The following is a 20,671-nucleotide window of genomic DNA, read 5'->3' as shown; positions in this document are numbered from 1 at the left end:
AATGAGCTAAAAGGGGTGTTAGGGGAATATCTCGACAGATTCAGCGATCGGCCGGGTAGAACCGAACTAATAACGCATGAAATAGAGCTGACATCGACCGAACCCGTAAGATCAAAGCCTTACAGGGTGTCGCCAAGACAGAGAGATTATGGAGGCAGAGATACAGCGCATACTAGAGTTGGGAGTTATTGAGCCCGCTGAGAGTGACTACACGTCACCGCTAATACTGGTAGAAACCCCTAACAAGGACCCTCGTCCGTGTGTTGACTACAGGAAGTTAAATGCCTTCACTAGGGATCAGCTGTATCCGATACCCAACATTGAGGAACGAATTGAAAGAGTTAGCGCTGCTAAATACATTTCAACTATAGATCTCGCGCGGGGGTACTGGCAAGTTCCCCTTTCAGAAAGTGCCAGCCGCTATGCCGCATTTATCTCACCTGTAGGCACTTTTCACCCTCTCGCACTTAGCTTCGGGCTGAAGAACACGCCGCTTAGCTTCTCTAAGTTAATGGATATTGCCCTAAAAGACTTGCAGGAGTTCGCATTGCCATATCTTGATTACGTAGCAATTTTTTCGTACAGCTGGGAACAACACGTATCGCACCTCAAACAGGTGTTCTCACGGTTGAGAGAAGGAGGCTTAACGATGAAAGCGGAAAAGTGTAGATTTGGTTGTTCGCAGGTTACTTATCTGGGCCATGTTGTCGGCCAGCGCACAAGACGGCCGGCCGAGCTGAAAATAGCTACGATTGGAGAATTTTCTCAGCCGCGCACGAAAACAGACCTTCGTTAATTTTTGGGACTTGTGGGGTACTATATACTTGTGGGTACTTCGGACAGACCGCCATAGGAATATGAACCTGGCAACGTTTAACGCTAGAACGTTATCTAGTGAGGCGAGTCTAGCAGTGCTATTGGAGGAATTAGAAGGCAGTAAATGGGATATAATAGGGCTCAGTGAAGTTAGAAGGCCAAAAGAAGCATATACAGTGCTAAAAAGCGGGCACATCCTGTGCTACCGGGGCTTAGCGGAGAGGCGAGAACTAGGAGTCGGATTCCTGATTAATAAGATTATAACTGGTAAAATAAAGGAATTCTATAGCGTTAACGAGAGGGCGCCAGGTCTTATTGAGAAACTTAATAAGAGGTACAAAATGAAGGTTGTACAAGTCTATGCCCCTACATCCTGTCATGATGACCAGGAAGTCGAAAGCTTCTATGAAGACGTGGAATCGGCGATGGGTAAAGTCAAAACAAAATACACTATACTGATGGGCGACTTCAATGCCAAGGTAGGCAAGAAGCAAGCTGGAGACAAGGCAGTGATGGAATATGGCATAGGCACTAGGAATAGCAGGGGAGAGTTATTAGTAGAGTTTGCGGAACAGAATAATATGCGGATAATGAATACCTTCTTCCGCAAGCGGGATAGCCGAAAGTGGACGTGGAGGAGCCCGAACGGCGAGACTAGAAATGAAATAGACTTCATACTCTGCGCTAACCCTGACATCATACAATATGTGGACGTGCTCAGCAAGGTGCGCTGCAGTGACCATAGGATGGTAAGAACTCGAATTAGCCTAGACCTGAGGAGGGAGCGGAAGAAACTGGTACATAACAAGCCGTTCAGTGAGTTAGCGGTAAGAGGGAAAATAGAGGAATTTCAGATCAAGCTACAGAACAGGCATTCGGCTTTAACTCAGGAAGTGGACCTTAGTGTGGAAGCAATGAACGAGAATTTTGTAGGCATCATTAAGGAGTGTGCAATAGAATTCGGTGGTAACTCCGTTAGACAGGATACCAGTAAGCTATCGCAGGAGACGAAATATCTGATCAAGAAACGCCAATGTATGAAAGCATCTAACCCTACAGCTAGAATAGAACTGGCAGAACTTTCGAAGTTAATCAACAAGCGTAAAACAGCTGACATAAGGACGTATAATATGGATAGAATTGAATATGCTCTCAGAAACAGAGGAAGACTAAAAGCAGTGAAGCACAAACTAGGAATTGGCAAGAATCAGATGTATGCATTCGTAGACAAAGCCGGCAATATCATTACTAATATGGATGAGATAGTTCAAGTGGCTGAGGAGTTCTACAGAGATTTACACAGTACCAGTGGCACCCACGACAATAATTGAAGAGAGAATAGTCTAGAGGAATCCGAAATCCCTCAGGTAACGCCGGAAGAAGTAAAGAAAGCCTTGGGAGCTATGCAAAGGGGGAAGGCAGCTGGCGAGGATCAGGTAACAGCAGATTTGTTGAAGGATGGTGGGCAGATTGTTCTAGAGAAACTGGCCACCCTGTATACGCAATGCCTCATGACTTCGAGCGTACCGGAGTCTTGGAAAAACGCTAACGTAATCCTAATCCATAAGAAAGGGGACGCCAAAGGCTTGAAAAATTATAGACCGATCAGCTTACGGTCCGTTGCCTACAGAGTATTTACTAAAGTAATTGCAAATAGAATCAGGAACACCTTAGGCTTCCCTCAACCAAAGGACCGGGCAGGATTCCGTAAAGGCTACTCAACAATAGACCATAATCACACTGTCAATCAGGTAATAGAAAAATGTGCGGAATATAACCAACCTTTATATATAGCTTTCATTGATTACGAGAAAGCGTTTCATTCAGTCGAAACCTCAGCAGTCATGGAGGCATTGCGGAATCAGTGTGTAGACGAGCCGTATGTAAAAATACTGAAAGATGTCTATAGTGGCTCCACAGCCACTGTAGTCCTCCATAAAGAAAGCAACAAAATCCCAATAAAGAAAGGCGTCAGGCAGGGAGATTCGATCTCTCCAATGCTATTCACAGCGTGTTTACAGGAGGTATTCAGACACCTGGATTGGGAAGAATTGGGGATAAGAGTTAAGGGAGAATACCTTAATAACTTGCGATTCGCTGATGATATTGCCGTGCTTAGTAACTCAGGGGACCTACTGCAATGCATGGTCACTGACCTGGAGAGGCAAAGCCGAAGGGTGGGCCTAAAAATTAATCTGCTGAAAACTAAAGTAATGTTTAACAGTCTCGGAAGAGATCAGCAGTTTACGGTAGGTAGTGAGGCACTGGAAGTGGTAAGGGAATACATCTACTTAGGAAAGGTAGTGACTGTGGATCCGGATCATGAGACTGAAATCATCAAAAGAATAAGAATGGGCTGGGGTGCGTTTGCCGGGCATTCTCAGATCATGAACAGCAGGCTGCTATTATCGCTCAAGAGAAAAGTTTATAACAGCTGTGTCTTACCAGTACTCACGTATCGGGCAGAAACCTGGAGGCTTACGAAAAGGGTTATACTTAAATAGAGGACGACGTAACGAGCTATGGAAAGAAGAATGATAGGTGTAACGTTAAGGGATAAGAAAAGAGCAGATTGGGTGAGAGAACAAACACGAGGAAAGGATATTGTCACGTGGTAGTGACGCCAAAGAACACAGTAGCAATACTGTGAAAGACAAAACTAGCTTTTAATGGGCGAACCTGTGCCCACAAAACAGGCTACACTTAAAGCACAACGATAGCGGCGAACACAGTCGGCGATCGTCGAAAATCTGATCAGCGGGTCAAGCGCGTCGGCTTTTATACAGAATCGTCGAATGTTCCAGACTAATCGTTGGGACCCGCGTGCCTTCCACAAAGTTCTACACCAATCGCGTCAGGCGAATAAATCAGATAACACAAGGTTCGGCGACAACAGACTGCGGATAGAAGCATCGATAACTTTCCTGAAACTTCGGATACATGCAAGCGCGTCCCGCGCTGTGCGATAAGATTTGTTAGACGGCGAAACGTGGTCGCCCGATAAATATAAGTACACGTGTCAATAGCCCCCTCTTAAAAAAAAACATCGTCCCGATGCTACAAATATAAGAGCGAAACACAAAAGGACACTTATTAAACATAATTAACAAAACAACGAAAAGAAAGCAAGTCCAAAGGTCAGTTACGCGAAGTCCCAAAGTTCGTAAACGCTGGTGGTACGGCTTGAGTCGCACAACGTGGACAATTTCAGGTCGTGAGCGGCGTCGCTGTGACAGCGAAATGCCGTCTGGCACGACCTCATAGTCCAGTGCGCCAATACGTCGGATGATCTTGTACGGTCCGAAATAGCGACGCAAGAGCTTCTCGCTCAGTCCTCGTCGGCGTATAGGGGTCCAAACCCAAACACGGTCACCGGGCTGATACTCGACAAAGCGTCGTCGGAGGTTGTAGTGTCGGCTGTCGGTCCTCTGCTTGTTCTTGATCCGCAGGCGGGCGAGCTGTCGGGCTTCTTCGGCGCGCTGGAGATAGCTAGCGACGTCAAGATTTTCCTCGTCAGTGACGTGCGGCAGCATGGCGTCGAGCGTCGTCGTCGGATTCCTGCCGTAAACCAGCTTAAACGGCGTGATCTGTGTTGTTTCTTGCACCGCCGTGTTGTAAGCGAATGTTACGTACGGCAGGACGGCATCCCAGGTCTTGTGTTCGACGTCGACGTACATTGCTAGCATGTCGGCGAGGGTCTTGTTCAGGCGCCCCGTGAGACCATTCGTCTGCGGATGGTATGCAGTTGTCCTCCTGTGACTTGTCTGGCTGTACTGCAGAATAGCTTGGGTGAGCTCTGCTGTAAAAGGCGGTCCTCTGTCGGTGATGAGGATTTATGGGGCACCATGTCGCAGCAGGATGTTCTCGACGAAAAATTTCGCCACTTCGGCTGCGCTGCCTTTCATCATCATCATCATCATCAGCCTGATTACGCCCACTGCAGGGCAAAGGCCTCTCCCATACTTCTCCAACTACCCCGGTCACGCTGCCTTTCGGTAGAGCTTTAGTTTCAGCAAAGCGGGTGAGATAGTCCGTCGCCACGACGATCCACTTATTCCCGGATGTTGACGTCGGAAACGGCCCCAACAAATCCATCTCAATCTGCTGGAATGGTCGACGAGCAGGTTCGATCGGCTGTAGTAACCCTGCTGGCCTTGTCGGTGGTGTCTTGCGCCGCTGACAGTCTCGGCATGTCTTGACGTAACGGGCGACGTCGGCGGTCAGACGCGGCCAGTAATACCTTTCCTGTATCCTCGACAGCGTCCGGCAGAATCCGAGGTGCCCAGCGGTTGGGTCGTCGTGTAGGGCGTGCAGTACTTCTGGACGCAGCGCTGACGGTACAACAAGAAGGTAGCTGGCGCGGACTGGTGAGAAGTTCTTCTTCACGAGCAGGTTGTTTTGTAGCGTGAACGAAGACAACCCGCGCTTAAATGCCCTAGGGACAACGTCGGTGTTCCCTTCCAAGTATTCGACGAGGCCTTTTAACTCCTGGTCTGCTCGCTGCTGTTTAGTGAAGTCTTCCGCGCTTATTATTCCAAGGAAGGCGTCGTCGTCCTCGTCGTCTTGCGGCGGGGGATCGATGGGAGCACGTGATAAGCAGTCGGCGTCGGAGTGTTTTCTTCCGGACTTGTATATTACCGTGACGTCATATTCTTGTAGTCTGAGGCTCCACCGGGCCAGCCGTCCTGAAGGGTCCTTTAAGTTAGCTAACCAACACAACGCGTGATGGTCGCTGACTACTTTGAATGGCCTGCCATAGAGGTAAGGGCGGAATTTTGCTGTAGCCCAAATGATGGCGAGGCATTCCTTTTCAGTCGTAGAATAATTGCCTTCCGCTTTTGACAACGACCGGCTAGCGTAACCTATCACGTGTTCATGACCATCTTTTCTCTGGACTAGCACGGCACCGAGGCCTAGGCTACTGGCGTCAGTGTGGATTTCGGTATCGGCGTGCTCGTCGAAGTGCGCAAGTACGGGCGGCGACTGCATGCGTCGTTTGAGTTCTTGAAATGCGTCGGCCTGCGGCGTTTCCCACTTGAATTCGACGTCACATTTAGTTAGCTGTGTCAGTGGCTCAGCGATACGTGAATAGTCCTTGACAAAGCGCCTATAGTAGGCACACATGCCAAGGACTCTGCGCACTGCCCTCTTGTCGATTGGCTGCGGGAACTCTGCGATGGCAGCTGTCTTCTGCGGGTCAGGGCGTACTCCAGATTTGCTGATGACGTGGCCTAAGAATAGAAGCTCATCGTAAGCGAAGCGACACTTTTCCGGCTTCAGAGTGAGCCCTGATGACTTGATGGCCTCTAATACCGTCGCAAGCCGCTTAAGGTGATCGTCGAAATTTCCGGCGAAGACAACGACGTCATCGAAGTAAACAAGACACGTCTGCCACTTCAATCCTGCTAACACCGTGTGCATCACGCGCTGGAACGTTGCAGGCGCCGACCACAGTCCAAATGGCATAAACTTGAGTTCATAGAGGCCGTCTGGCGTGATGAAGGCGGTCTTTTCGCGATCCCTTTCGTCGACTTCTATTTGCCAGTAGCCAGACTTAAGGTCCATCGATGAGAAGTATTTAGCATTGCAGAGCCGATCCAATGCGTCGTCTATCCGTGCGAGGGGGTATACGTCTTTCTTCGTGATTTTGTTCAGTCGACGATAATGACGCAGAAACGTAGGGTTCCGTCCTTTTTCTTCACTAAAACAACTGGAGACGCCCACGGGCTATTCGACGGCTGGATGATGTCGTCGCGCAGCATTTCGTCGACTTGTTGCCGTATAGCTTCGCGTTCTCGCGTCGAAACTCGGTAAGGGCTCTGGCGTAGTGATAGAGCGCACTCTTCGGTTATTATGCGATGCTTTGCGACTGGTGTTTGTCGAATCCTCGATGACGTCGAAAAGCAGTCTTTCTATCGTCGAAGCAGACTTCTGAGCTGTTGCTGCTTAATCACGGGGAGACTTGGATTTATGTCGAAGTCTGGCTCGGGAACCACGGTCGTCGGGGTAGATGCAACAGAACCCGAGAGGACAAAGGCATCGCTGGTTTCCTGAATTTCCTCGATGTATGCGATCGTCGTGCCCTTGTTGATGTGCTTGAACTCCTGGCTGAAGTTTGTCAGCAACACTTTCGTGTTTCCTCCGTGCAGTCGAGCGATCCCTCTTGCGACGCAAATTTCACGGTCGAGCAGCAAACGTTGGTCGCCTTCGATGACGCCTTCTACGTCAGTGGGTGTTTCGGTGCCGACCGAAATAACAATGCTGGAGCGAGGCGGGATGCTCACTTGATCTTCGAGCACACTCAAGGCGTGGTGACTACGAGGGCTCTCCGGCGGTATCGCTTGATCTTCCGACAGCTTTATTGACTTCGACTTCAGGTCGATGATTGCGCCGTGTTGGTTCAGGAAGTCCATGCCGGGAATGACGTCTCGTGAACACTGTTGCAGGATAACGAAGGTGGCAGGGTAAGTCCGGTCATGAATGGTAATTCTTGCCGTGCAGATTCCACTCGGCGTGATGAGGTGTCCTCCAGCGGTCCGAATTAACGGGCCTTCCCATGCAGTCTTAACTTTCTTCAATTGGGCTGCGATGGGTCCACTCATGACGGAGTAATCGGCTCCTGTGTCTACTAAGGCGGTAACTGCGTTGCCGTCGAGAAGCACGTCGAGGTCGGTGGTTCTTTGTGTTGCGTTACAGTTAGGCCTCAGCGTCGGATCACGGCTGCGTCGAGTTGACCTGTGGTTGGTACGTGGTGTCGTCAAGTGGTCTTTCGTCGGCGTGTTCTTTCCTGCCAGACTTCGTCGGGACGGCGGTGTGACGTCGTTGTTATGTCGTCGAGGTAGTCTTTTCGGCGTCTTCGTCGGCGGCGGAGGATCTTCGTCAGTTCGACGGACAGCAACCGCACCTCCATCGGTTGCTGCTTTTAGTTTTCCGGATATGGGCTGACGGAGCGACCCCGGGCTGGGCCAGTGTATGGTCGGCGCTGTGGCGACAGGTAGCGGCCTGGTGACGGCGAACGGGACGGTCGTCGAGGGCTCCACTGAGTAGCGACGAGGTAGTCGGCGATGTCACGAGGGCGTTGACCTTCCCGAGGGCGCGGTGCGTCGACGGCGAACCCTCGCAATCCCAGGTCGCGGTATGGGCATCGGCAGTACACATGGCCGGCTTCCCCGCAGTGGTAGCAGAGCGGGCGGTGGTCAGGAGCGCGCCAAACGTCTGTCTTCCTTGGGTAGCTGCGCTGCGCGACGGGTGGGCGCGCTGGCGGCGGCGGCGGTGGTCGACGGAACTGCGGCGTTACAGGGCCCTGGCGCGGTCGTGGAGGGAGACCTTGACGGCGGGCGACGGCGGCGTAGGTCATTGCTTCTGGCTGAGGTTGCGGTGATCGTGGTTGCACCTCAGGCGCTCCAAGCGATCGCTGAACCTCTTCTTTGACGATTTCAGTGGTTGGATCCACTTGGGACTGTGACCTTGGGTAGAACTTCTGCAGCTCCTCCCGTACGACCGCTCTGATAGTCTCTCGTAGATCGTCGGTAGCCAGTGATTGAACCCCGGCATAGGTTGTAGAGTTCGTGCGGCGATCGAATTGCCGGTTTCGCATCTGGAGTGTCTTCTCGATGCTGGTGGCCTCGCGAAGAAACTCGTCGACGGTCTTCGGTGGGCTTCGTACCATTCGGGCAAAAAGTTCCTCTTTCACACCACGCATGAGTAGGCGGACTTTCTTCTCCTCGGGCAGTTCGGGGCCAGCGTGACGGAATAGACGGCTCATTTCCTCCGTGAAGATCGCGGTTGTCTCATTAGGTAGCTGCACCCGGGATTCTAATAGCGCTTGGGCTCGTTCTCGGCGTACGACGTTTGCGAATGTCTGCAGGAAGCCGCTTCGGAACAGGTCCCAGGTCGTCAAGGTGGCTTCGCGGTTCTCGAACCACGTCCTGGCAGCGTCTTCCAATGCGAAGAAGACATATCGCAGTTTGTCGTCATTGTTCCAGCTATTAAACGTAGCGACCCTCTCATATGTTTCCAGCCAGCTTTCCGGGTCCTCAAATGTGGAACCGCGGAACGTCGGTGGTTCCCTGGGCTGCTGCAGCACGATGGGGGACGCTGGGGCTGCCATTGGGGTTGCTTTGGCCACAATCTTCTTGGTCTTCTCAAGTAGAAGTCCGTGCTCCGGGGGTAGCTGTTGAAGACGGTGGCTTGCTCGATGGTCCGGGACTACGTTGGTGTCCTTTTTGCAGTCCGGGCTTGGATCACGGCTTGTCGGGGGCGTCCGGTACATGAACAAAAAGCACCTCCACCAGATGTTACGTGGTACTGACGCCAAAGAACACAGTAGCAGTACTGTGAAAGACAAAACTAGCTTTTATTGGGCAAACCTGTGCCCACAAAACAGGCTACACTTAAAGCACAACGATAGCGGCGAACACAGTCGGCGATCGTCGAAAATCTGATCAGCGGGTCAAGCACGCCGGCTTTTATACAGAATCGTCGAATGTTCCAGACTAATCGTTGGGACCCGCGTGCCTTCCACAAAGTTCTACACCATTGGCGTCAGGCGAATAAATCAGATAACACAAGGTTCGGCGACAACAGACTGCGGATAGAAGCATCGATAACTTTCCAGAAACTTCGGATACATGCAAGCGCGTCCCGCGCTGTGCGATAAGATTTGTTAGACGGCGAAACGTGGTCGCCCGATAAATATAAGTACACGTGTCAATATCTTAGTTGAAATCAAGATAAAGAAATGGGCATCGGCAGGACACGTAATCAGGAGGGAAGATAACCGATGGTCATTAAGAGTTACGGACTGGATTACAAGGGAAGGGAAGCGTAGCAGAGGGCGGCAGAAAGTTAGGTGGGCGGATGAGATTAAGAAGTTTGCAGGGACAACATGGCCACAATTAGTACATGACCGGGGTAGTTGGAGAAGTATGGGAGAGGCCTTTGCCCAGCACTGGGCGTAACCAGGCTGATGATGAGGATGATGATGATGATCAACGGTACATTGCGAATTATTCACAAATGGCAAATCCTTTAACGGACGCCCTCCGAAAGGGAGCACCAAGTAGCGTACACTGGGATAAGGACAAAGAGAACGCTTTCCAAAGTTTGAAAACGCTATTGGTTTCTCGTCCTGTGCTTCTCGCGCCATACCACACAAAGGAATTCATAGTTCAATGCGACGCAAGCGACAGAGGTATCGGCGTGTTGCTTAGTCAGGTCGGCGACGATAACGAGGAGCATCGTATCCTCTATGTCAGCCGTAAACTAAATGTAAGAGAGGAAGCCTACAGCGCTTCAGAGAAGGAATGCGCGTGTTTAGTTTGGGCCGCCCAGAAGCTGTCGTGTTACTTGTACGGAGCGAAGTTCATCTTCGAGTGCGACCACTGTCCTCTGACGTGGGTCACTCAAATGTCACACAAAAATGGCCGCTTGTTCAGATGGAGTCTCACTCTCCAAGAGTACGACTTCTCCGTTAGATATAAGAAGGGAAAGTTGCATAGCAATGCGGATGGTTTGAGCAGACTAATTTCAATTCTGCGTTTGAAGGTCCCGCCTAAATTTTAGGGTTACTAGTGCTAATTTTGTTAAGCCAAGAAGATTCCCTCTCATTTAGCAGGATTCCCTCCATGATTGCTGAACTTGTCAGCACGAAATTGCTTCAACAATTGGCATGGCGAAATGCAGCAGTTTTTGTTTGTGCACTTATGTTTTCTTTGAAGCCTAGCGGGTCTAAAGTGAGAGCCAAGGTACGTCATCTCGGTGCAGAGCCGTGTTGTGGGGTTCATTTTGCAGTTTACTGTCCTTGTTGGACCTTTTGGGGCGGTGACATCATTACACAAGTGGTCGCTGCGGGCCAAGGCATCACCCCCTGGCCACCAGCCGTTCTCTTCCTGCCCAGCGGTTGACAGCGCTGGACAGTCGAGATTTTCCGGGCCATGGAGGCGCTGTTAAGAACGACCCGCTGACATGCAAGTTTTAGCTGTTAGGAATGGCCTGCCGAGGTGGCAACGTGCAAGTTTGCTAGCCAGTTGCGACAGCGGCGGCAAACTTTTCTTGGAACGCCAGCGCAAACCTCTAGCCACGGCGTCACTAAGTCGACTGTGTGTGGAGAACAATACGCGCGTCCTCGACTCTCCGTCGCTGGAGCCGAGTTTCACGAAGCAGGCTTTGTGCCTGAACCCGCCACCGCGGACCTGATCTGCTATGAGCGGGGCAGTTGCCACGGGAACGTCTACGGAGACCCCTCTCCACGCGCCGTTCAAGAAGCAAGACAGTGGACACCACGGCGGCCGCGCTCAGGGGGTCAGCTCGGAGTTCTGCGAAGGCCCTCTGCCCTCGGGGGGGGGGGGGGGGGGTGTAATCCCTCGCGAAGAGGCGGCTCGTCTCCGGGTCGAGCGTTTCCCTCACCTTGGGATCGAGGGAGGACCGAGTGTTTATAAACCGCTGTTGTGCCGCTGCTCAGTGCACTTTCTCTCGCAGTGTTGCTAGACTGATGAACTGCAACATCCTGATGTAGATACTGTAAATAAACCCATATTCCTCGTTCTCGATGAGAAGCAGTCCTTCCCTTCAACATGTTCAGCGTGGATAAGTTGGACGACGGCATGTGCGAACTACCTTCTAATTCATGCCCGACTCCAATCTTACCAACTGATTACGAGCGATGGTATTGAGCCCCCAATCGTGACAATCGCTAACGCGCGGCTCGGCTCGGCTCGCTCTGTTGATTGCTGGCGTCTTTTGAAGCGAAAAGCTTCATTACGCTAGTCAACACCGCGCTTCGCGCGAGCCGGCGTATGTAGGAATTGGCTCTGTAAGCGTGTTCGGAGTCGGCGGAGGTGGCCACTGCCGCGCGCTATGCGTAATCGTGGAGGCGCCGTAACCGGACCGTTCGCTTCAGACGTGCTGCGCATCGGCTCCGCCAATTCTCGGCCGTAGCCACGGATAACTTCACGGTACGCCACCAAATTTGTTACCATCTGATAAAGCAAGTCACCCGGCGCACGTGGACACCGATTTCAACCAGGTGGGCCGGTTTTCGGCAATTTTAGAGCAGTTTTTCACCCCGCCACGTGGGCGACGCCGTCCAGCCTGACGGCGACGCCGATGCCCGGCGGCGTGAAGACTGCTTCCCGAGGCAATATGGCCGTCTCTACGCTAACCCAGCGTGGCTACGACCCGGACGCGATGTCCTGGACGACGGTTCCGACGACTGAGGAGCCCAATTCTGCGATTTCTTCGAATATTCGAGGCCAAGCTCTCCTCAACGCGGCCGCTCGCCGCTTGCAAGAGAAAGCCAAGATGGTGGTGCCTGCCGCCGCCCCGGCGTCCGGCAACCCAGCGGGCAAGACGCAGCCTCCTGCCTCGCACGCTGTAGGAAGCAAGGGCAAGGTCTTCACAAAGTGGAAGCCTCGCCCGCTACTAAAGCCGAACCCGGATGACTACGTGATCGTTGTAAAGCCACGTGAGCATATTTCCTTGCACGAAGCCTTCTGCGAGAATCGCTACGGGACCGCTTTCACGGCTTACCTCGGGTCCGAGCGGGCAGAGACCGCATCGATTCTCCCTTCGAGAGAACAAAATTTGATTGTGATCCATACCCCGGACCTCGAGACGGCGGACCGAGTGATAGGGGATTTTTCCGTCAACACCGAACGCGGAGCGGTCCCGCTCCACGGATACCTACGGCAAAATGGCGGAAACGTTTACCACGGTGTCATCGTGGTGTGCAACTCGGACACGACGGAGACACTTCAGCAAAAGGTGCGTTGGAGAGCAGGCACCATTGTTGAAGTGAGAAAATTTGGCACATCGAACAAAGCGCGTGTTACCTTCGCCGGGAAGGACAAACCGCGTTTTGTTCACTATGGCAACATGGTGGTACCCGTTCAACCCTACTACCGTACAATCCCGGCCTACGGCAAGTGCGGTGCTGTCGGCCATAGGATGGACGCATGCCCAAACCTGAGACAGGACACTTGCGGTCTGTGCGGGCAACATATTCCACTCGTGGAGGGGGTGCGGGCCCCTCACGAATGCGTGCCCAAGTGTTCAGTGTGCGGTGGTGGACACGTCACGAACTCCCGCGAGTGCACTGCAAAGTTCCGCAACTCCAAGATGGCCGCCCAAAAGGGCGGCAAGACCATAACGGCGGACAAGAAAAAACACCGCCATTTTGAGCTTCCCGGTGGGCCACCGCACCGGGACGTCACCAAGACCGGCAAGCCAGCGCCCCCTGCCGGAGAAGCCGGGAGGCAATCTATGGCGCCACCACACGGCGTGGCCGGGGCCTGGGCCGACGCCGTGAAAAAGAAAAACAGGTGAGCGGCGCCGGCAGGGCTGCTTCCTCGTCCCCTCCCTCTACTCCTCCTGCGGCGCTCAGCGCCGAACAAACCATGATCGCGGCTCTCCAGGCGCAAAATGAGATGCTGCTAAAGAAAATTACAGCACTCGAAGCAAAATTGATGCAACCCCTCCCTACCCCCGCAGTAGAAGTAATGGAAAGTGAGACAGAAGCGCCGGCGGAGGCACCTAGCGCGGTAGCCGCTCTTGAGGCCCGGATCAACGCCCTCGAGGCCGGTATGGACAGCCGGATTTGCGCTCTTGAAACCCAAATCTCCGCAGCCATGAATGCCGCGATTGCCAAATTGACAGAGATGATTCCCTCTCTTATAACTCAACAAATCGCGCAAACCTCTCGCACCACCCGGCGAGCCGGCCCAATTAAAGACGTGTCCGGCCGGTACACCAAAATGTTTCGACGACAACTCGATTTCGATGATGAAGACAGTTGCTCACTCTCCGGAATGGAGGATGCTCCCCTCCCCGTGAGTGCTGGCGATGGAACATCGTCTTCGCAACCCCCTACCAATCTTACCGATCATGGCGGGCACCCCTAAATTCAGGAAATTCCCCCGATCCAAATTGGCCATCCCCATCCTAATTACCCAGTGGAACTGTCGAGGTTTCAAGGCCCACGCTAAGCGGGCCAACCCACGATTTTTCCTCACAACATTCGAGCACCTTCCTGCTGTGGTAGCCCTCCAGGAGCCAGGGAGCGGCGCCACACTTACAAATTACACCACGTTTCAGCAGGACCCCCTCTCCTGTATCTGCGTGCATAAAAATTACACGGCCAACTTCGTTGACCGTGACCTCAAAACAGAATTCTCGTACGTGATGGTGACCCTCCTTCCGCTACGAAAACAGGACCCACCACCACACGGAGCCTGTGCAGCTGCGAACACACTTGTTCCTCCTTGAGCTCTTCAAATGTGGCGTGGATACCCAGCTTGACTAGCTTGTCATTCGACGGGTTTCTGGGCAGATGCAACGCCATGTTGTATGCTTTCCTGATGAGAGTCTCGGCTTGTTCTCTCTCTTGTTGCGTCATGTTGTGCTACGGGAGTGAGTACGTGACCCTGCTGGCCACCAGGCTCCTGACCAGCTTGATCGTGTCCCCCTCCTTCATGCCGCTCCGTCTTTGCGACACTCTCGTGATCATCCTGCTGACTTGCTCCGTCGATTGCTTGAGCAGGCCTAGCGTGTGTCCGCACCGTTTGCTGCTCTGGATCCACATGCCAAGGATGCGTATTATCTCCTTCTCTGGTATGACTTTACCTTCCAGATACACTTCTATCTTTTCCTTGGTTGTGTTCCTTCCAATCCTCAGAATTTCTGATTTCTCGGTTGAGCACGCGAGGCCTCTCTCTTTGACGAATTGTTCGACGCATGTTGCCGCCTTCTGAAGCTTTTCGTCTTTTTGGCCCAATGATCCCTGATTTACCCATACCGTGATGTCATCCGCATACATGGCGTGATGGATGCCCTCGATCCCGTTCAGTTTCTGGGCTAGCCCGATCATCGCGATGTTAAAGAGAATTGGCGAAATGACCGAGCCCTGCGGGTTACCCTTGTTAGGCGTGCCAAAGGTATCACTCCGCAGGTCTCCGAGTCCTACTGTCGCCGTGCGCTCCGACAAGAATGCCCGCACGTAATCGTGGACTCTCTTGCCGCAGTTGGTCTTGTTTAGCCCTTCCATGATGGCTCCGTGGCTGACATTGTCAAAAGCCCCTTTGAGGTCTAGGGCCATGATGATGTTTTCGCCTGCTTTGGGGATCTTGTTAAGGATCTCTTCCTTTATTTATAAGTCTCATAATCCGGCGTAACTTATGGTATATATCATTGATTAGCAATTTGCATAACTACACAAGGCACACGTATAGCATAACCATAAGCTAACCAAAGCATAGCCATAAGTGAAACCGTAAGCATAACCAAAGGCTAAATCATAAAGCATGACCATAAGCTAAACCGTAAGCATATCCATAACTTAAACCATAAGCATATCCATAAGTTAAACCGTAAGCATATCCATAGGCTAAATCATAAAGCATAACCATGAGCAAAACTGTAAGCATAACCATAGGCTAAATCATAAAGTATAACCATAAGCTAAACCATAAGCATCACCGAACCTTTTCGCTTCGAGATATTCAGGCTTAACCTTAGCTATAAGCCCCAGCCAATTTTTGGACAGTGCTTCGGGCTGTCTCGCCTTTCCAGGTCGCTGTGCCTTTGCATAAGGAGCCGCAAATAAACCTCTTCTGAGCTGTAAATAATATACTTCGGTATACAATCATCGTTAAGCCAGGTATGACGGCGGTGCCTAGGTCGGTGGGCAGGCGTGACTGTGATTAGGCTTGGGTAGACACGCATCTCGTTCGACGGTGCGACGCCTGTTGTGCCACAGGGAAAGCGCAAATGCTAGACATGCAAAGAGACGCCGCGAACACGTGCAGCATCGAAACACAAACGGACAGGGTGTGAACGCGGTCGCTACATTGACCTCGACGGTGCGACGCCTGTTGCATTTCGAACACTCTCCTCGGGGTGGTCAGAGGCCGCTTGGCGACGACGGCTCAAAGCCTCCCGCTCCCGTGCAACGCTCAGAGAAAACGGCCCGGATTCGCTCTCATCCATGGCCAAGCTCGCACTATTAAGAATGGACACTCCCAACACCCCAACGGCCAAATCGACCTTAGCGCCCCTGGCAGTTGGTGAGAGCAACTGGGCTGCACTTCCTGCTTCGGTTTCGCTGGCGCGAAATTTGGATTACCCCGCGTAACCGACGTTAGGCTGTAGAGGAACCTTGTCATTGCAGACCACTTTTCGTCACACAAATGGACGATTCTATTTGTCGTTTTGGTTTAGCTATTCCCTATTTTGTCGAGTTCAATATTTGGTGTGAATTGAGGTCGTGACGCAATTTTTATTTCGATTAAATTATAACAGGTGGAGATAGAGATAATCATAATTCACTACGGCTTTATCCATCGCGCTTGTCTTCGGTGTTTTGGTACAAGCGGTCATATGTGTCAAAGCGACAGAGTTTCCGCAATGTGTTTATTCTAAGGCAAGATAGGCTTCTTCTGGGTTCTGCCGTTGTTAAAGCACCACGCCACACAGCAGTAGCTGCCGTAGCTTCGACCGCCGGACGGCATGGCATCAGCACGGTCTGAAAATGTCAATAAGTTCACGCTTCGTTAATTACCAAAAACATATGTACACGTCACACCTGTACCAGGAAACCGCTTTGAATGAATAGCGAACCGATGCACAATATCGACACATTCGCACAATATCGACACATTCTGACCTCTGACCCATAAAACTCGGACTTACAAGGATAAATGTTAAGACCCCGTACAGGGGTGCTCAAAAGTACCCAGGCAGCCATCCTATGTAATCCCATGGCATCGCGGCCTGTGAACGTTTGGACTCCCCAGCACGTAATCAGTATAAAGAGTACGTTGGCAGGTAAAATAGCACTTCACATAAGTGGGGTAAAGATAAATCCGAAACGTCCAAATACGACCCCTTTGTTCAAGTGCGCGCCACGCCACGCCTACGCGACAATACGTTGTGCAATGTATTCCGCCACGAAAAAATGGTAAGGAACCGAAAGTTACTAGAATGCGCAGTACTTCCCAACACGGCCGCCCCAATAAGTACATGCAGTAGTCATTGGGGACTTTTCCCCACCGTTACTTTTCTGTATAAACAAACCGCACGGACGTATACACCACCGTCCGTCCGTGCGCCGTAGATACTGTTACGTTTCGCCTACGACGCGCGGTATAGCCGGCGCGGATGCAACGGACGCCGGGGCTTCGTTCAAAGCGGCGGACATTTTGGCCCGTTCGGAGCTGCCGCAAAGCCTCCCCGCCAAGCGCGTCCAGGCGTGTTTCAGTGCCACGTGTCTTCGTGTGTGTGTGTGTGCCCACGCTTGTCAAAGCGCGGCAGCCGGGGAGAGGAGCTCCCCAAGTGTGAAGCGAGGAGGTCTCATCGGCGCCGGCTCGGCGATGCGTCACTACACTCGTCTCAACATGTCTCTCAGCCTGTCCGTGCCCAGAGTCACGTGGTCTCAACCCGAGACGTTCCTTCTTGCCCTCAACTCCGAGAGTATAAGAGCAGCTGCCCCCGGACGCCGAGAGAGAGGCTCCGATTTCTTCTGTCGAGTTACGTGCTCTCCCGTCTCTCCACTTCGGTCGACCTGACCGCCCGCTCTTTTGCGATGTTAGAATAAACAAGTTGTTCTGTTACCAGTCGACTCATGCTTTGCCGGGACCTTCGGATGCTTCCAGTTGTGCCCCAGGCCGCCAGGCCAACGCTACCCTTGGGGCTTGCGACCCATTTGCAACAACGGGCGTCAGCACTGAGATTCCAACAGCTGATTGCCAGCGGTGAGATCGCGACAACGGAGGCCAGCAGCGAAGATATGCGGTTGACTGTATGCTGAGCAGCACAACGACCATCCGGGAGCAGTGCAACGAGCCCTGTGTGATGACTGGTTGCCTGCAGCGGAACGACTGCGCTGAATTCTTGGCTGCGAGGTTTGGTGAGTGCGGGACTTTCTTCTTCTGAGTTTTGCCAGGCTTTTGTTAGTGTCAGAAACAGAGCTGGTAATTGTGGTTGTCGTTGCTGCCGGGTTAGCTTGCGGCAAGACAATAGTAGGCAGTAGAGAAAGCAGCATTCAGAGCAGCCATGGATTTGAAGGCGTTGCGCAAACCGAAATTGCTGGAGCTTGCAAGAGAGTTGGGTCTGGATGTCTCAGACAAACTCAGAAAACCAGAACTGCTAAGGGCTATTCTTGAGTTGGAAGCTGAGGATGACGAGCTGTCGGAATGCCTTGAGACCATTGAGGAGAGGAAGACTCAAAAAGAGCAAAAAGAGAAACAGGAGCGCGAACTTAAAGAGCAGAAAGATGAGTGCGAACGAAAAGAACAAAAAGAAACAGAAGAGCGCGACCGTCAACACGCTTTGGAAATGAAGCGTCTCGAGGTAGAGATGGAACGCGCTCGTAATGGAAGTCAGGCACACGGTGCAGGAGAACGAGTATCGTTCAAAATGACTGACCTGATGCGGCCGTTTAAGCTTGGAGAGGACATTGGTTTGTTCCTGCTTAACTTTGAGCGAACGTGCGAGAAGCAGGGGTTCTCTCGGGAAACGTGGCCACAGCGCTTGCTCACTTTGTTACCCGGCGAGGCGGCCGACGTAGTCGCTCGCTTGAAGAGAGAGGAGGCAGAGGATTTCGAGAAAGTGAAATCGAGTCTGCTAAAAAAGTACAGGCTGTCAGCGGAGGCGTTCCGTCGGAAGTTTCGGGAAAATGAGAAAGGCAAAAGTGAGTCATATACAGAGTTTGCCTACAGGCTTATGTCAAATATGCAGGAGTGGCTCAAAGAAGAGAAAGCGTTTGGTGACCACGAGAAAGTTCTGCAGTGTTTCGGGCTGGAACAGTTTTATAGCCGGTTACCTGAGAACGTGCGGTACTGGGTCTTGGATAGGCCAGACGTTAGTACGGTGGCTAGAGCCGCTGAGCTAGCCGAAGAGGTTGTGACGCGTCGGGCTCGTGGAGCTAAGGACGGTCAAAAGGGTGAATTTGGCTCCAAGTTTGAGAGGCCGAAGTTCACGCCCATGAGAGCAAAGGGGGACACACGTAGTGCGGATGCGAGTGAAAGCAGTCCGACCGAACGTAAGGAGACGGCGGCAGCCGAAGCCGAACGCAGAAAGCGGTTCGAGACGAGGCAAGTGCGCGTGTGTTATACGTGTCAGAAGCCGGGTCACTTTTCGGCGCAGTGTCCAGAAACAAAAACAAAAGTCGTGTTTTTGTCATTATGCAGCACTGACGAGAACATGAAGCTTCTCGAGCCTTACATGCGAGACCTCCTCGTGAACGGGAAAGAGTGCCGAGTGCTTCGCGATTCCGCAGCTACAATGGATGTAGTTCACCCCTCTTACGTAGAACCCGATATGTTCACGGGCGAGTGTGCATGGATCAAGCAAGCCGTGGCAGCTCATAGCGTGTGTCTGCCCGTAGCAAAAGTACTTATTGAAGGACCTTTCGGAGCGCTTGAGACGGAGGCCGCAGTGTCATCTATGCTGCCGCCCCCCCCAGTACCCGTACCTATTTTCGAACAGGTCCGATCACCTCCTGCGCGAGAAGGGGCTTTTGTTTGGTGAGGCTAGCGTTCAGGCCTTAACCAGATCGAAGGTTCGGGAGCTCGCTGCAAAGGCGGTAGTTGCGGGGCCGACGCTGTCGAACAATGAGAAAGGGTCAGAGGCGCAGCAAGCTGATATTCAGAGCACGCCCGAACTGAATATAATTGAGCCTGTAGCGTTAAAGGCACCAGATACTGGAGAGGAAATTCCCGATGCCGGAAATTTAGAAGAGCTATCTGCAGATTTGCTCATCGCGCCTACGTCAGACGGACTTAATAGGTTGCTAAAAGTCAGCCGGTCGGCTTTGATAGCCGAGCAAAAAAAGGATGGCAGCCTAGAAAACATACGCTGCATTGTCAAGGAAGGTATCGCCAAGAAAAATGCTCGCTTTGTGGAAAGAGGTGGGGTCCTGTACCGGAAGTATCTAGATCGCAGGGGAGTGGAGTTCGATCAGCTGATCGTGCCTCAGTGCTACCGTCAGGATCTGTTGCGCTTGTCGCATGGGGGTTCGTGGTCCGGACACCTAGGAGTTAAGAAAACTAAGGACCGTCTCTTGCAAGAGTACTATTGGCCAGGGTGTTTTCGGGACGCAGACCACTTTGTGAAGACATGCGACACCTGTCAGCGGGTGGGCAAACCAGGGGACAAATCGAGGGCGCCGTTGATGTTGGTACCTATCATTACGGAGCCTTTTAGGCGGCTCGTTATTGATACAGTGGGACCTCTGCCGGTAACAGCCACGGGGTACAGACACATTTTGACTGTGATCTGCCCAGCGACAAAGTTCCCTGAAGCAGTGCCGCTTAAAGAACTCAGCTCAGCTGAGATAGTCAATGCACTACTGTCCATATTTGCGCGAGTTGGTTTTCCTGCGGAAATCCAATCAGATCAGGGCACAGTGTTTACTAGCGCTTTGACGACAGCCTTTCTCGAAAGGTGCGGGGTAAAGCTGTTACACAGCTCAGTGCACCACCCCCAGTCGAATTCCGTTGATAAGCTCCACTCCGTCATGAAGCGCGTGTTGAGAGCATTGTGGTTTGAACAACAGACTGACTGGGAGCTGTGTCTGCCTGGAGTGAAGTTTGCATTGAGGACCGCGCCGCATGCGGCTACGGGGTTTTCGCCAGCTGAGCTAGTGTACGGTCGCTCGCTGCGATCTCCGCTTCGCATGCTTCGAGACGGATCACTGCCCTCTCCAATGGCTGCAGACCATCTCTTCCACAAATGGCCGCCTCCTGCGCTGGAGCCTCGCTTTGCAACAACATTCCTTTGAGGTGCGTTACAAAAAGGGGAGTCTCAACGGTAACGCCGATGGCTTAAGTCGAAGCCCCTAACGTAGGAATCAGCCTCAAAG

The 20,671-nt window shown here is 52.3% G+C and overlaps 2 protein-coding genes across 2 annotated transcripts in view; both read left to right on the top strand.

The window, feature by feature from the left end:
• The window catches only part of LOC126519703 (sphingosine-1-phosphate phosphatase 2-like), a 367,121-nt gene that overhangs the window by 215,156 nt on the left and 131,294 nt on the right, over positions 1–20,671 (top strand). The gene's annotated exons all lie outside the window — the stretch shown is intronic.
• On the top strand, positions 11,959–13,140 carry LOC126519654 (uncharacterized). The gene has a single exon (XM_050169015.2). It carries the CDS (start codon positions 11,959–11,961, stop codon positions 13,138–13,140), a length of 1,182 nt encoding a protein of 393 aa, XP_050024972.2.

Source organism: Dermacentor andersoni, chromosome 10, assembly GCF_023375885.2.
Source record: "Dermacentor andersoni chromosome 10, qqDerAnde1_hic_scaffold, whole genome shotgun sequence".
Lineage (NCBI taxonomy): Eukaryota > Metazoa > Arthropoda > Arachnida > Ixodida > Ixodidae > Dermacentor > Dermacentor andersoni.
Note: the sequence above shows the minus strand (reverse complement) of the source record. Positions and strands in the feature narration are given on the sequence as shown.

Bases quoted from the DNA above. Each gene is read 5' to 3' on its own strand.
- LOC126519654 (XM_050169015.2), top strand. From the start codon at position 11,959: ATGGCCGTCTCTACGCTAACCCAGCGTGGCTACGACCCGGACGCGATG.